The 14,190-nt window shown below is 45.7% G+C and overlaps 2 protein-coding genes across 2 annotated transcripts; one reads left to right on the forward strand and one right to left on the reverse strand.

Annotated features, from left to right (window-relative positions):
* Positions 1–292: 292 nt before the first annotated feature.
* peak3 (PEAK family member 3) lies at positions 293–3,453 on the reverse strand. Its single transcript, XM_034530426.1, has 4 exons — positions 2,938–3,453; positions 2,601–2,734; positions 1,696–2,237; positions 293–1,369 (listed from the first exon to the last, which is right to left on the reverse strand). The coding sequence occupies exons 1-4, from the start codon at positions 3,000–3,002 to the stop codon at positions 293–295; spliced, it is 1,818 nt and encodes a 605-aa protein (XP_034386317.1). The 5' UTR covers positions 3,003–3,453.
* A 3,427-nt stretch (positions 3,454–6,880) lies between these two features.
* org (oogenesis-related gene) lies at positions 6,881–8,805 on the forward strand. Its single transcript, XM_034531392.1, has 6 exons — positions 6,881–7,001; positions 7,118–7,195; positions 7,283–7,505; positions 7,806–7,969; positions 8,235–8,339; positions 8,450–8,805. The coding sequence occupies exons 1-6, from the start codon at positions 6,945–6,947 to the stop codon at positions 8,492–8,494; spliced, it is 672 nt and encodes a 223-aa protein (XP_034387283.1). The 5' UTR covers positions 6,881–6,944; the 3' UTR covers positions 8,495–8,805.
* Positions 8,806–14,190: the final 5,385 nt, after the last annotated feature.

A 14,190-nucleotide genomic window follows, 5' to 3' on the forward strand; every position in this document is an offset into this window, starting at 1 on the left:
GGGCACTGAGAAGAAGCAAGATAACCTTTGCACAATTATTTAACGAGTAGAAAAAAACAGAAATACAAGAATAGTTTGTTCATGTCCATCACCATAAAAAGCTGATTCAAAAAATACTTTTTTTAGGACCCATCGTGATTATGCAGCATTTTGTTGGATACATTTTTCATTGAGGAACAGTAGGACGCCCTAATTGTAGAAAAATAAGGATGGAAACAAATCAAATTTACGTTCTTCCTATATTTTTGTACATAATATGGGGATATTTTACAACTTTGACAACATTTAAATTTCAACATGGCCTCTCCGTATTCAGAGTGAGCCACAGCTGACTAGTCGTGCTCACAACGGCCTCAGGGTCCGTGAACGACAGGTACTGCAGGCACATGCAGTCCTCCCAATCCAGAGCGGACTGATCCTGGATCAGCCCCCTCTCCGCCAACTTCATCACCAGCAGGGCTCGCTTGACCGTCAGCCAGTTGTGGACGGCGGTGGTCATCGAGCCTCTGTGATTAAAGAGTGGGACCCGTGGACCCCACAGGAGCACCTGAAGCACCGCCACCATGTCGGCCATCTGTGGCCCGCTGGTCTCGCTCTGCAGCCGAGAGGCCAGGTAGAGAAGCCCCATCCGGTGTGAGGACATGAACAGGTTGGGCCCTGAGTCCAGAGGGGTCGGGCTCTCTTGTGAGTGGAGGCAGTATTGAATCAAGGCTCCTACTTGGGATTGGATGTAGGTGAGAGGGTGAGGTACAGACGGTAGCGGGGTCAACACCACGCGGGGGGAACCGTGTGTCCTCCATGACATCTGGATCTTTCCCTTTTTCCTTCCCCACTCCATGTCCTCTTTCCGCCTGCTGGTCCTGTGCCCTCTCTTCGCTTCGAGCTGGTTTTCTCCCTCTGGCCACACTAAGAAGATCCCCCGAGGTCTGAGCTCGGCTGCAGTGGCGCTGACGTCGTACAGATGTTGTGAGCCCGTGAGTATCTGCAGCAGCAGAGCGCACACCCGTCTGTCATAATCGAGACGGTCTGCGCTACGCGACGAGCCGCTGTCCTGAACGAAGTCCTCGAGAGTGGCGCGAGGCCGGTCTCGCTCCACGCTCACCGAGAGCCCCTTCTGGAGGAAGGACTGAACCGAGGTCAGATTGATGCCGGCACACTCGTTTCGGCCTCCGCCGCGTGGTTTCGCGGCGGTGGCGGCGCAGTCCGACTTCAAACGACGAGACGGGCCTTGAGTTTGCAAAAGCATGGAGTCGCACCCCAGGGTGCCGCTTCCCTGGAAGTGAGCGATGGCTTCTCGCACGTTGACGTGCGCGGGAGGAGGCTGGTGTTCGCTCCGAGCTGAGGAAGCTCCATCGGGCTGTTTGTGCACCTGCGCAGAAAACAGGAGAGTGCACAATTTAAAAAAAGACACGATTAAGACACACTTGTGTTGCAACAGTGTTTAATGGCAAATGTGAAAGATGACTATTTGGGCCTTCCTGTTGCAGTTGCGACACCTGATGACAGTTTAGAGGAAGTGTCTCTGGTACCGCAAGTCGGTACGACGGTTGCCAATCTCGGTAAAGATCAAGTGTGCATTGTGTGCAATGTGCACAGCCGACCACTTTGTGCTGCAAGTGACTGTAGCATACAACATTGTAACCTCATGCACTGTATTCTAGGTGGGAGTGATTAATAAAGGAGCCTCCGCATTACCCTTAAACCCAGCATCCTCCCTGGGAGCTTGGGGCTGTGCAGGCTGTAGTAAACCGCGTCTCCGATCTGCTTTGGCTCGCTGCCCTCGCTCAGCAGGAAATCCTGAGGCCGGTGTGAGGCGGCGTCCCTCTCCGTGGCCTCTCCCTTCTGCAGCAGGATCCCAGCCTCCACGCTCTGTGCCGTGCTTCTCAGAAAGAGCAGATGTCGATGCCGAATCCCCCGAGAGACCACCCTCTGGTCGTCAAATCCGCCGAAGAGGTGGGACAGGTGTTCGTCCGGGGTGTCAAAGGACAGTAAGGGGACGGGGCCCCCGCCGACTGGTTGAAACTCTCCCGGCTCCTGGTGGAAATAGGTTTCGGGAACGGGTGCCAGCATGTACAGCGGGTTGTCAAAGTTTTGAGGGTGTCTTTGCACTGGAGACAGTGGGGAGAGTTGAGGCGCATTGATGCCCTGGAGGGAGAGGGCCCGAGCTAACCTCTTCTTTGGGATGGGCGGCGGGGTGCCGTCGGAGAAAAATCTCATCTGGTGCCGGGTGCCGGGATCTGAGAAAACACACAGGGAGAGATTCAGGTCCGACTTGAGGAACGAGCATGCACCAGTTTGGGGAGACCAGAGAGCAGTTTGGTCCAGATGCACATTCTAGCGTCATTGTGATCTGCCTGAATGTCACATGCATGTCACTGTCAGACTTCGACTTCCTCTCTTTTAGTTCTCACGGGAAAGATGAACCGAGAAGGCTGAACCACACATTGTAGTAAGAATCCGAGCCGCATACACGTCAGTCATGTTTCCAGAATTTGGCAACAGTCACCAATACCGTTTAAGTGACACGACATTCCACTGTAATTGTTTGTCACAGTGACATTTTAGAGGCCGCCCCCCCCCCCCCCCCCCCCCTCCTTTACCGTAGCGCTGGTGGATGGGGCACTGGGCTGCATGACAATCTGTGGCTTCGGGGAAGACGTCGTCGCATGCGTAGTTGTCAAGCTGGAGTCCGACAGGGCTGAGCATCATGCAGTCAAAGTCCACACTGTTGAGTCTGGAGCAACACAAAAAAAAAAGACCAAATAGATTACATTCACACGAAATCTACTTTTATCCCAATTACGTAGGATCTTCTTCTTCTTTTTTTTTTTTTTTGTTAGCCTAATGTGATGATGGATTAATATTCCAATCAGAGAAAACGTCAGAATAATCATACACTTCTAATCAGATCTCCAGGTGACAGTTTGTGAGTCTTACCTGCGCTGTTTGACAGGCAGCGCTGGCGGCTGTTCCTCCCCTGTGCTGCCAGGACCAGACGCCATCCGGTATCGACAAAGATCCAGCACCTAACCTGTTCCTCCACCTCTCTCACAGTTAACTGCTGTCTCTCTCTCTCTGTGTGTGTGTGTGTGTGTGTGTGTGGTGTGTGTGTGTGTGTGGAGCTCACAGGTGGCTGCCTCAGTGCTTCTCTGAAATACTTCCCGTTTGACTCAGTTACTCCCTCGGCTGCTCTCTCTCTCTCTCTCTCTCTCTCTCTCTCTCTCTCTCTCTCTCTCTCTCTCTCTCTCTCTCTCTCTCGTGTGTCTGTGTAGTTTCAAAGTGGGTTTTCCTGCTCTCGTTATTCTTCTGCCACGGTCGTTTTTCAGTCTGAGCTTTTGAGGTCGGTACCGGAACGGTGGGCTCTGTTCTGAGGGCAACGAGCTGCTCCTCTAAACTAACCTCAACTCGTCAGAACGGGGGGAGAGCACTTCTAGTTTCCTTCTTTCCTCAGTTGATCTACATTCGCTGTGTGTAGCCTCAGCATGAACTTCTCTCTTTTCGGATGATGCAGTTGGAGCCTTTACACATGCAATGCCCTTTCTTCTAGGGGGGGGGGGGCTCGCATCTGCGAGTGTTTGCTTCAAACTGACTTGAAAGGAAAGGTTAAATATTTCAGCAGATAAAGACAGAGAGGATTTAACATGTCAATATCTTGCACAACTGGGGGGGGGGGGGGATTATATAATAAATTGATTTGCAATAATGAAAAACGCTTCATCGATCTCGGCCCAGATAGTTCTTCTGCTGAGAGGTCAGAGGTCAGTGTTGCTGATGAGAATATGAGAATTGGTTTGATGCCAAAAAGTCTGCATAATCAATGACTTGGGTGATTGCTTCCCACCTAAGTAATTAAACGATTAGACTCCAACTGTAATTATGAAGACATTATCTTCAACATTATGATCTAATATCACATGTGTGTAAAATACAGCCTATGGAGCATCTTGAATTCATAATCAACAGAGAAACGTGATGCGACGGTGTGAGAAAACCCACAAGAGACAACAACTGACGATAAGTGATACATTTTGGATGTCCTGATAGGTGCAATATCACGAAAACGCTGCTGAAGCACTCCCATCCTATGACTCACCGTCTCTTTGTAAAACATGACAAGTGCTGTCGTGTTGTGACTGACAGTGACGAGAACCCAAGTGCACTTTCAAATAAAAAAATTAAAAAAAAAGAAACATCTACAGGTGGTTATGAATCAGAGGGTCGTCGTCAAATGCATCTTGTGCGGCAAAGGTCCATGAATCTGAATACATTTTTTTACATTTTTAAAGAAGTTGTGTACATATACATATCTACCTTTGACAAAGAGTGACTGGAGGTGAATCACATTGAGAAACAATGAAATATAATGTGTGGTTTTAGTTAAAGGAGCAATGTGGAGGATTTAGTGCCATCTAGTGGTGAAGTTGCAGATTGCACTAAACTGAAAATCCCGCAGCTAACCCGTCCCTTTCCAAACGTGTCAGGAACTAAGGTGACATTCAGATAATAAAATGATTTGGTTTGAAGCATTCGTGTAAAACTGCGTACGTCATGCACATGAAAAAAACAACACGGCGAGTGATAATAATTTCAGGTCACTTGAGACCGTCTATTCTTGTGTTCAGGGACTCGTTGTTGTATTTTCATCCACTTCGAGCAGAAGCACTCTGCATCACAATGATATTTTCTCACTACATTGCAGCGTTGAAGACGAGGATGCATTAGTCGGCCATTATTGAGGGCCTCTCCACCGGAGCTCTTCACATGCTGAGTAGTAAGAACGCCTCGTACAGATGTTTTCAACCGGGGGGGGCGGGGCTAAATACAGGGCGCTTGAAAGTGAGTGACATTCAAGATCCTGAAAGCGTTGGAGGAATTCATTAACATTAAACACTATAAATATTCACTCTCTGGCCGATGTCGTAAAGGTGACGCTTTGAAGTAACTTTGAAGTAAAATGGGACAGAGAAAAAAAATCAAACATAATACACACAGTATTGCAGTGGCCTGTTTATGTTGGTTTATTTGTAATTTTTTTTTAAGTGACAACTGGTAAATTTTTCACGAGTTTTCATACCTTGATCTGACGTTTTTTTAAATAATAAATGCACATGTTTATTATTATTAAAGCATTTGATTTCCATCCTTATGGCAGGAGGTGAAGTGTTTCCTTATGACCTGGTAGAAGCGATGTTTGTGCTTGCCATCTGGTTTTCTGGGCATCGGAGGAGGTGATGAAACTGTAACGCTGATACGGGAGGTAGGAGAAGCTTCGGTCTCTCCCTTTACGGATGTTTCTTTATTCTGTGAGTCCGTTGAGTCTTCAGTCACCCTCCTCTTGTCTTTAAGACCGCACGCGGTCTCCTCGTCCTTGCCCCCTCGCTCGCCATCTGAGGGCTCTGGCTCAAGGTGATGAAGCCGTACGGGGTGGTGACTTTGGCCAGGTGTGGCAGGGAGAGGGCGGCTTTGCTGGCAGGGTCAAGGCAGTGCTGGGCCTCGGCGTAGGAGCAAGGATGGGACACCACCCTCCGGGTGAAGGGGTCTGAGACGCTGCGTTCGGCCCTGCGGCCCGACACAACCACACTGAAGCCCGAGGATGAGGTGGATGAAGGAGACAAAGATGACTCCGGCTCCGTCCCAGAGCTCCCTAAGCCTTCTTCTGAATCCGCCTCCTCCTCCTCTGTCTCCTTGTCCAGTGATCTCAAGCTGCTCTGCACGGACAGAGTCGGTAGTGAACTGTGGGATGCTTTCGGGTGTCAGGATATTTGGATAAATGCTCTCCCGGCTCGTCTGGAAGTCCGATCCTAGAGAGCCCCCGAGGGACCTGGCGCTGCCGGTCGCCCACAGGAGTGCACGGACTCTCCTCGCTGTGGGGAAATCCTCTGAGGCTTCGGTCCCACTGCAAATAGGTCCAATACTGAACGTCCACGTGACTGCATTGTAAAATGTCTCATGCAGCATCTCCCGGCCTCCCAGAACGTCAGGCATGTCGCTAATTATGTTGTCATTAAAGATGAATCTGCTGATTATTTTTCATTTCTAATTGTTTGGTCTAAATAAAGGTCAGATAACATGTGAATAAAGCTGATCACACAATTGTTTTTGTTTTGTCTGAAGATATCAAAAATAGTATTTAGATAGTAGATTATTATTTTACCTTCACAAAAAAATAAAATAAAGCAAAATCTGCACAATTTAGAGGCTGGAACAAGGAAATATTTGGTTATACATTTTTTGTTAATCGGTTAATTCACTGCTCTGATGTGCAGCAGGACACTCATCACTATGTATAAATATGCAATAAAATGAGCTGTAGCCTGCAACTAATGGCTATTTAGTCTATACCAAATATGTAGGCTATTGCTCACCAACCTGCCAATTATGTACACCAATAGAGCCCATTTCATATTCAATTTAGCATTTTTATGTAAATATACGTGTGTGTGCTGTATCTTTTGAAATGTTCCATCAAGTTACACTTCTTGTTTCTTACAACATATACGTGTTCATTTTCAAGTTTCAAAGATTCAGCTTCACTTATCAATACATATTTAAGTTGAATAGTTTTCATTGTGGCCTGCAGTAATATTACAACACCTCGATTGAATGTAATGCAGTCGAACTGCAGCGTGCATGTATTGATACGGTGGGGGTTCTGTACCCTCACAGTGTCACACGTTTCTGATTGGGTTTGACCTTCTGATCTTAAAAAAAAAAAACGGTCACGTGACCAACATCTCTCAGCAGGTTAATTGACGGGATTTGTTCATTGGTCCGCTCTGATTGCGCCAGGTGCGTCTGTCCCTCTTGATTGGCTAAACCGTGGCGACGGCAGGGTACATGTCACCCTCCAAAACCCCCCCCACACACGCGCACACTGAAGTCGCCCAGCTTCTCGCCCTCACCTCTCCCCCAGGCCGGTTCACGAGGCTTTGACCCGCAGCAGGATGACTTCTGAAATCTGCCTAGACGCCGTGGAGCTGGAGCAGCCGGAGCATACCGAGGTAAGGCCGATGGCTGACGCACTAAACACAGCGAGGTGGTCTCACTCCCATCAACACAAAGGCACGTTAATGGTGGTTCTGGTGGTCTTCACCTGCGTCGTCTCCTCCTCCTGTAGGACGCCGCCGTCGTTGTGAAGAGAGACGGTGTGTTTCGTGCCATGCTGCGCGGCCTCTTCTGGCCCTTCGGCCTCGTGGTAGGAGCAGCAGCTAGCTTGTGGTGTGTGTGTGTGTGTGTGCATATAACCTGTTGGCTTTACATCTGCCGTGTCTCGGGTCTACAGGTGCGCACGTACCACGGGTTTTGCTGGGTGCTTGGCTTCCGGCAGCCCCAGGAGCGGGTCATCGTGAGCCCCGCCGCGGTCTGCAGTCCCGCACGCCACAGCCTCTGCGGCCGCAAGCGCCTGCACAAGGTCACCCGCGTGCTGCTGTCCGTCCTGCCCCGCTGGGTGCAGAGCACCCTGGGCTACCCGGTGTCCAGCAGCATCGGGCGCTCCCTCTCTCCAGGTATGCTCGTTTTATGATTATTTGTGTCCAGGTAAGACTCGGGAGCAGTTAAAGGGCAACCAGTGCAAGATCGGTGCATCCTGCCAAGTGCAGCAACTTCTGACTAGGGGAGAGGATATACTTCACTTGTTCCTCTGCCCATGCAGTAACTTGAAAAATGTATTAAAAAAAAAAAAAGTCAGCTGTAAAGTATGAATTACGTACTTGACCTTTTTCATAGGCATAGCAATACTTTAAAAAAAAAATTTTGTACAGAAGCATGATTGTGTTTTTTCTAAAAATTACCTTATTTCCCTACAGAAATCAGAGTCTCTCCTACTAAACCTTGTGGAAAGGGCAGCAAGAGAAAGCAGGATGAGTTGGACGAGGATGAGGAGGAGGATGAAGAGAGTCAGACCTGGGTGGAGGCACTCAATCAGCAGTATTCTGAGGACGAAGGCCCCGAGGAAGATCCCGACTTTGAGGTAAGTGCTAAGGTTGAACTGACATTTGTATCTCCGGTCTCGCACTGCGCTGAAAACCACATTTTATTTAAAATGTACAAGGATGCTCGCCGCCTTCCTGTGTCTCTAATCTGAAGAGGAAATGAGCGGCACATCAGGGTTTCTCTTCTGTACATGTTCAGTTTATAGTGAAATATGTGTACACACTTAAAAATACTGATCACTTGCAATATACTACTTTAATCCAAAAGCCTTTGAATAAAGCCGACTAATGACCATCTCTCAGCCCAGTACGATAGAGACCGAGAGTGAAGAGTACTGCTCGCACAACAACACCGAAAGCGACATGGAGATCGACGGGAAAAGCATAGTCATTGAAGACTTGGACACGGTAAGAGCCATGGAGGCACAGGATATATATATATATATATATATATATATATAATTTTTTTTAATGGAAATTAGTGATGTGATTACCTAACGTTACTTTTTTGTTTTTAGGGAATTGAGTCGTCGCCATCTGAAGGCTCTTGCCCTGCTGTTTAATGTGTCATAGACAAGATGTTGCCATATTTCAGTGTTTTTGTATGTGTATGTATTCAATAAAATGTGTGCTTTGCTTTGGCCTCGCACTAGATGGCAGTAAATATTTGTCTATTCTACAAGTGAGGCACGAATGTTAATATAATCCGTATTTTTGTATACGTTTGTTGAAATGCAGCTGGTGCTAGTGACTCGTCACAATTTTAAAACCCTAGTGTTCTAATTGCTTAACTGGCTTTTAGGTTGCTCCTAAAATGCGTTCTGCAGTTTGCAACTAACCTGTGATTAAAATTAAATAATGCACTGAAATTGAATGCGCTCGCTGTCTTATTTCCTTAAACTTCAGCCGTTGTTTGGCTTCCTGTAATAGTCGGATCACAACTGTGCTCACGATCACTGCAGAGTATCTAAAAATGAACCTGAACGTGGCTCATGTAGCGCACACTTTGCCTCAAACTAAATGTCTTCATGGGTTTTTTGGTACAGAAAGCTAAAGAGTACTTCACCAAGCCTGAATGTGGGAGTTAAAACCAATGTAAGAACAGTCACACTTGGGCGTTAATCATCCGAAGAGTTGCTTTTAATACATTAATTAGTCAGTCAGGAGCAATGTCTGACATTGGTATAAATGTCTGACACCAGGAATTATCTTTGTGTTTGGAGACGGGGACCTGCGTTACAAGTTGAGGAAACTAATGAAGGATTCAGACCCATATTGGGTACGAAGGGAATATTTTTTTTTCTGTAATAACCAACCCAACTGTATGACCCCTTTTAAGAAAGTAGTAGTTTGAAAATGAAAGACATGTAAAATACCACCCTCACTATGACAACCTGTTTCTAGGAGACAAAAAAGATATAACATCAGCTGAGACACAAAGGCAAAAACATAGTTTTTAATGCGCTGATCGATCTTGAGACATTTCTTATGAATTCATAACGCCTCATGCATATTTGAACATAACACAACCTGTTGTTGCAAAATGTAAGACATTTTACAATACATATCTTTTAAAGGCTGCTTTCTCCAAACTACTTCTTTCTCATACTTTTATTCCCGAGGTGTTTGCTTTATCATTCATAGCCTGATTTATATAACATTTCATATCTTAAAACATGTTTTTATGGCTGATTTATGAAGTGATGAAATGAGATATCTGTAAAAACCTTTGACTGCTGTCAACAAATTGAGACGATTTAATATTTAATATAATTCTTCATTTACATGGTGAAACATGAGGTCTTACTTATAGGTCTACAAAATAGAGCAATAATACACATTATAGGAACGTGATGCACAACACGGCATGAAATAACAAAAACGTGAAATAATGTAGCTTCTTAAATCCAATCGTATGCGTTTCGTTTGGACTTCAGATATGTGTGTTGCAACCCCCGGCTGAAATAAAAAAGTGTTTACACATGATGGGAACGTCAACAGCTCCCAACAAGCGTTCGACATCATGAGCTTCATCAAACAGAGCGCCGTCTGACTTCATTTGTGTCGAGAGTTCAAAAGAGACGATCCGGGGAAGCGTTTCCGTTGTTGACGCCGAGATCCAGCGGCCTTTTACCTTCAATTAAATCCTGAAAAAACACTTGGAAGTTGTTTTCAACGGTGAACTTTGAGTCTTTGCTCTTTTTTTTCTTTTCTTTTCTTTCCCCCTAAGATGTTTTTCACCTCCTGACGCCCGGGTGCAAAAGTGTGTGAGAGAGCGAGAGCTGGATACAGAACTGGAACTGCTGGTCTCCGGGGGCTCTCATGGCTGTCTGAGCGTTTGAAGGGTTGGCTGCTCAGCGATGGAGAGCATCGACCTCCATCTCTGGTGTTTGTTGCCAGCTGGAGACCTGCTGCTTTCTAAACCCTCAAAGCTCCCCCCCCCCCCCCCCCCCCCCCCCCCGAGTGTGCTGCGTGAAACAAAAGGCCCGTCTGCCTCGCCCGGTGAATGCTGTGGAGGTCTTGTTGATTGTGATGGCTGCGTGCAGAGTGATTTGTTGAGGTGATCAGTTCAGATGACGGGCGGGTTATGTGGCAGCAGGAGCTTTCATATTATGTCACGGCCTTTTTATTTTTTAAATTGTTCATGTTTTGTAAATTACATTTCACCCCTGATCCACGTGAGCAACTCTATGCAGCGCGGCTCGTTACAACACCTCTCTGAGACGCACGCACACACACACACACGCACGCACACACACACACTCATTGTCACCTTGAGTGAATGGCAGCAGGTGTCGGCCGCTACCCAGACCACCAGTCTGACCCGCAGGCTATTATCTGCTGCATTTCAATGCCACTCTGTAATCGTCAGACAACAACCCCTCACACACAGTCTCTCGCCCCACTGCTGCAACCTTTGCTGCCCCTTCTCTTTACCTCCGGACTAACGAACAGCTGTCGTGCCCCCCCCCCCCCCCCCGTAGATTTCAAGAGCATATCCATCATCTTCAGCGCAGTAGAGAGCAGGAAAAAGAGGCGTGAAAAGTGAAGCCGACACTTTGAGGCCCGTCGAAGGGAGGAAAAGGAAGCGGGCGAGGAGGTCAGATCTTGTGTAATGATGTGGTGGATGAGCACATCAAGTATATTCAGGACGGGGCAGAATCGAGTAAATTAGTTTGAGAGATATTGTGACACGGCGGTGGCTTTTCTTTTTCTTCAATATCCTTAATGTTGGTTTTAGCCCTTTTAAATAGTTGTATATGCTAATGTGATGCCCTGAACTATCACATTGCAGCTAATCCTCAAAGTCCCCCCCCCCCCCTGAGCTACCCGGCATCATCACCTCAGCGTCTCATCTGGAGTGTGTTTGACGACTCGCAGCGCTCCTCGATCAAGCCAGTCGGATTTAAGGGCTTTGCTGCTATCTGTGGTTGTGTTTGTCCTCTTCTGTGCGAAGGTCACCTCCTCACAGAAGACTGAGTGTGTGTGTGTGTGTGTGTGTGTGTGTGTGTGTGTGGTAGTAAGTCAGCTCCCGCTGATGCCGGGGGAGCAAATCCATTCACGCGTTTATGATGCTGAGACATTCTGAGACGTAGCTGGTGGATCTTTATTCATTCTGATTTCTCTGACATTTTTTTCCTTTTCTCTCTTGTTCAATTTGTTCACACCAGCTGGAGGAATTCTGACACTCTGATAGTGACAAACGTGGCGCTCTTCTCATTTCTCAGCTTGTACGCCCTCCTCGATTCCTTTCCTCGTCTCCTCTCCTGGCGTCCTAGCGCCACCTGATACGCAAGCGGAGCATCGTTATTTGATGACCTCTGTCAGAAGAGCACGACAGTGTTCATGACAACGTGTGTATATATATATTTACTTTTAATTCACTTCTCCATCTAATGTGTCACGCCTCTTTTCTACATCACCGAAAAGACTTCCTGCAAAGGACGCACCTGTGCATCCTCGCTCATAGCTCCTCGGGCAAGACTCCTCTCTCCTCGAGATGCATTTTAGGAATTGTGACGTCCTTCATGACGGGAGATTTCTGGGTCACACGGGCAGGAGGAGACGAGGAGGAGCACCACAGATAGATGAGTGGTTGGAGGGGTCAAATGTCAAACAGGGTTCAACACCAGGCTGTACAAGTTAGTTCTGATGTCACTGTTTTCATAACCCCATAACCCGAACCCCTTCACAGCCTGGGCAACGTTATACTCAACCTGTTGGCTCATTGCTGCCCTCTGGTGGTGTTAAGGAAGATTGATTAGAAGTAATGCTCTCAGTACACGTTGGAGGTTTTCTTTTCATGCAACTTCATACTTCTACTACACAACATGATGTTTTTTTTTTTTTACTTCTTACATTTACATTTGTTTTACAAAAAGCTTAACATTTTGTTGTAAATTAAAATACCCAACAGTTTATACAAGTACAACTTCATAGCCAATCGATACAACATTTATTTGCAACTTTTTTGTGAAACATTTCATGGTTCCAGCTACACCAATGGAAGGATTTTCTATTATTTTAATCATTGTAATGTATCTTAAGTCATTTTGAGGTTTGTTCGATTGGTGTCACAAAACAAGAATTTTAAAGGTGTCGCTTGAGTTATGAGAACTTCTTACTCATTCGGAAATGATTAATTATAACCTAATTGTATTATGTAATAGTATAACAGTCACAGGGGACGTTGAATACTTGTACTTTTAATATTTTGTAACTGCATTTTACTGATTAGTCTTCCTATACTTTTACTTTGGTGACATTTCCAATGCAGGACTTTTCAATGTAACTAAGTATTTCCATTTTTTGAGTATTAGTATTCATATTTACACAAAGGATCTGAATACTCATTGTTCATCTGGAGGATGTTAAGTCTTATTATCAGGTTCATTATTTTGGGCTTTTACTTTTAAATGTGAGTTATGTGTTTGGGTTTAAACAGATGATAATGGACAAGAGCGACACACTGATCAATACTTCTTAACAGCAGAGGGTTAGGGTTAGTGTTAGGGGGCTTGTTCCTCTATGTGGACGGATATTAAACATTTTTGCTACTAGATTTGACTTTAAAATTTGCCATTTTCACAAGAGCGTGACTTGAAGCTGATTCGTTGACCTTCTGAAGTCTGAAATCAAACTATAAAAATGACTACGCCGCTTTTGAGATTGTCTGCCACATCCTGCAAATGTTAAGTGAAATACTCTGAATTTATAGTTCAGACGGCAGAAGCTTTGTTTCATAAAGTTATTTCTCGATAGAAATTGCTTTTTAGATGTGAAGAAGTGTTTCTTTTTATGGAGTTGCTCTATATGTGGAAGAAGTAGTACCAGTAACATATGTTTGGATTAAGTATTGCTAAATCTTTGAGCCATTTTTACATTACATGTCATTTAGCTGACGCTTTTATCCAAAGCGACTCACAATCATGTTACATTCGTACACCGTAGACACAGCTACAGGGAACAATTCAGAGAGTGTCTTGCTCAAGGACACATCGACTAGGGTGGGGATCGAACCGCCGATCCCCTGATTGAAAGACAGACGTGCGGACCACTGACCCACAGTCGCCTGTTCATTATAAGTACTCTAAATATGCCTTGAACTGCACCATGAAGCAGCTAAAAAATAAATAAAAATGCAGAACACGTCACAAGTAAAACTGACATAAAGTCTCAAAGTCAAAGCTTAAAAAGTATAAAATATTTCAATCTGAAAAAAAAAAAAAAAAGCCCAACCTGTCAGCGCCTCAGAACTGTGCTGAAAGTCTCTTGAGTAAAAAAGAAAAGAAAAGAAGACACTTTGACGCTTTCCACCTCGTGTTATCGTCAACGGCAACGGAGGTCGTGCCTGCGTACGTGCTCGTGGCCTCTAAACGTCGATCCCACCTGTTCACACGCCGACCACCCGCCAACGTTATTATCACCAAGGAGTCAGCGGACCATCAAACGGACTGCTTTTCAGAACCAGAGGCACAATATGCAGGAAAATGACTGAAAATATTATGCCAGATTTAATCACCTTTTTCACTAGGACGGCAGCTTATGTTGTGATGTGAACTGGGAATGGGAAGTCTTGAAGTAATAGCAACATGTGACTCAATACAGATATTATAATAATGATAATAATCATATAATAAGTCAGTAACTATAGGAACCGAAGTGTCAGCGGACCGCTAGTTAAAATATCATCGTCTATAACTGTGGTCTCTTCATGCTCTGTTCAATTTAGATATGTTTGGGCTATTTTTGCTTCCAG

This window comes from Cyclopterus lumpus, chromosome 4, assembly GCF_009769545.1.
Source record: "Cyclopterus lumpus isolate fCycLum1 chromosome 4, fCycLum1.pri, whole genome shotgun sequence".
In the NCBI taxonomy this organism is placed as follows: Eukaryota; Metazoa; Chordata; class Actinopteri; order Perciformes; family Cyclopteridae; genus Cyclopterus; species Cyclopterus lumpus.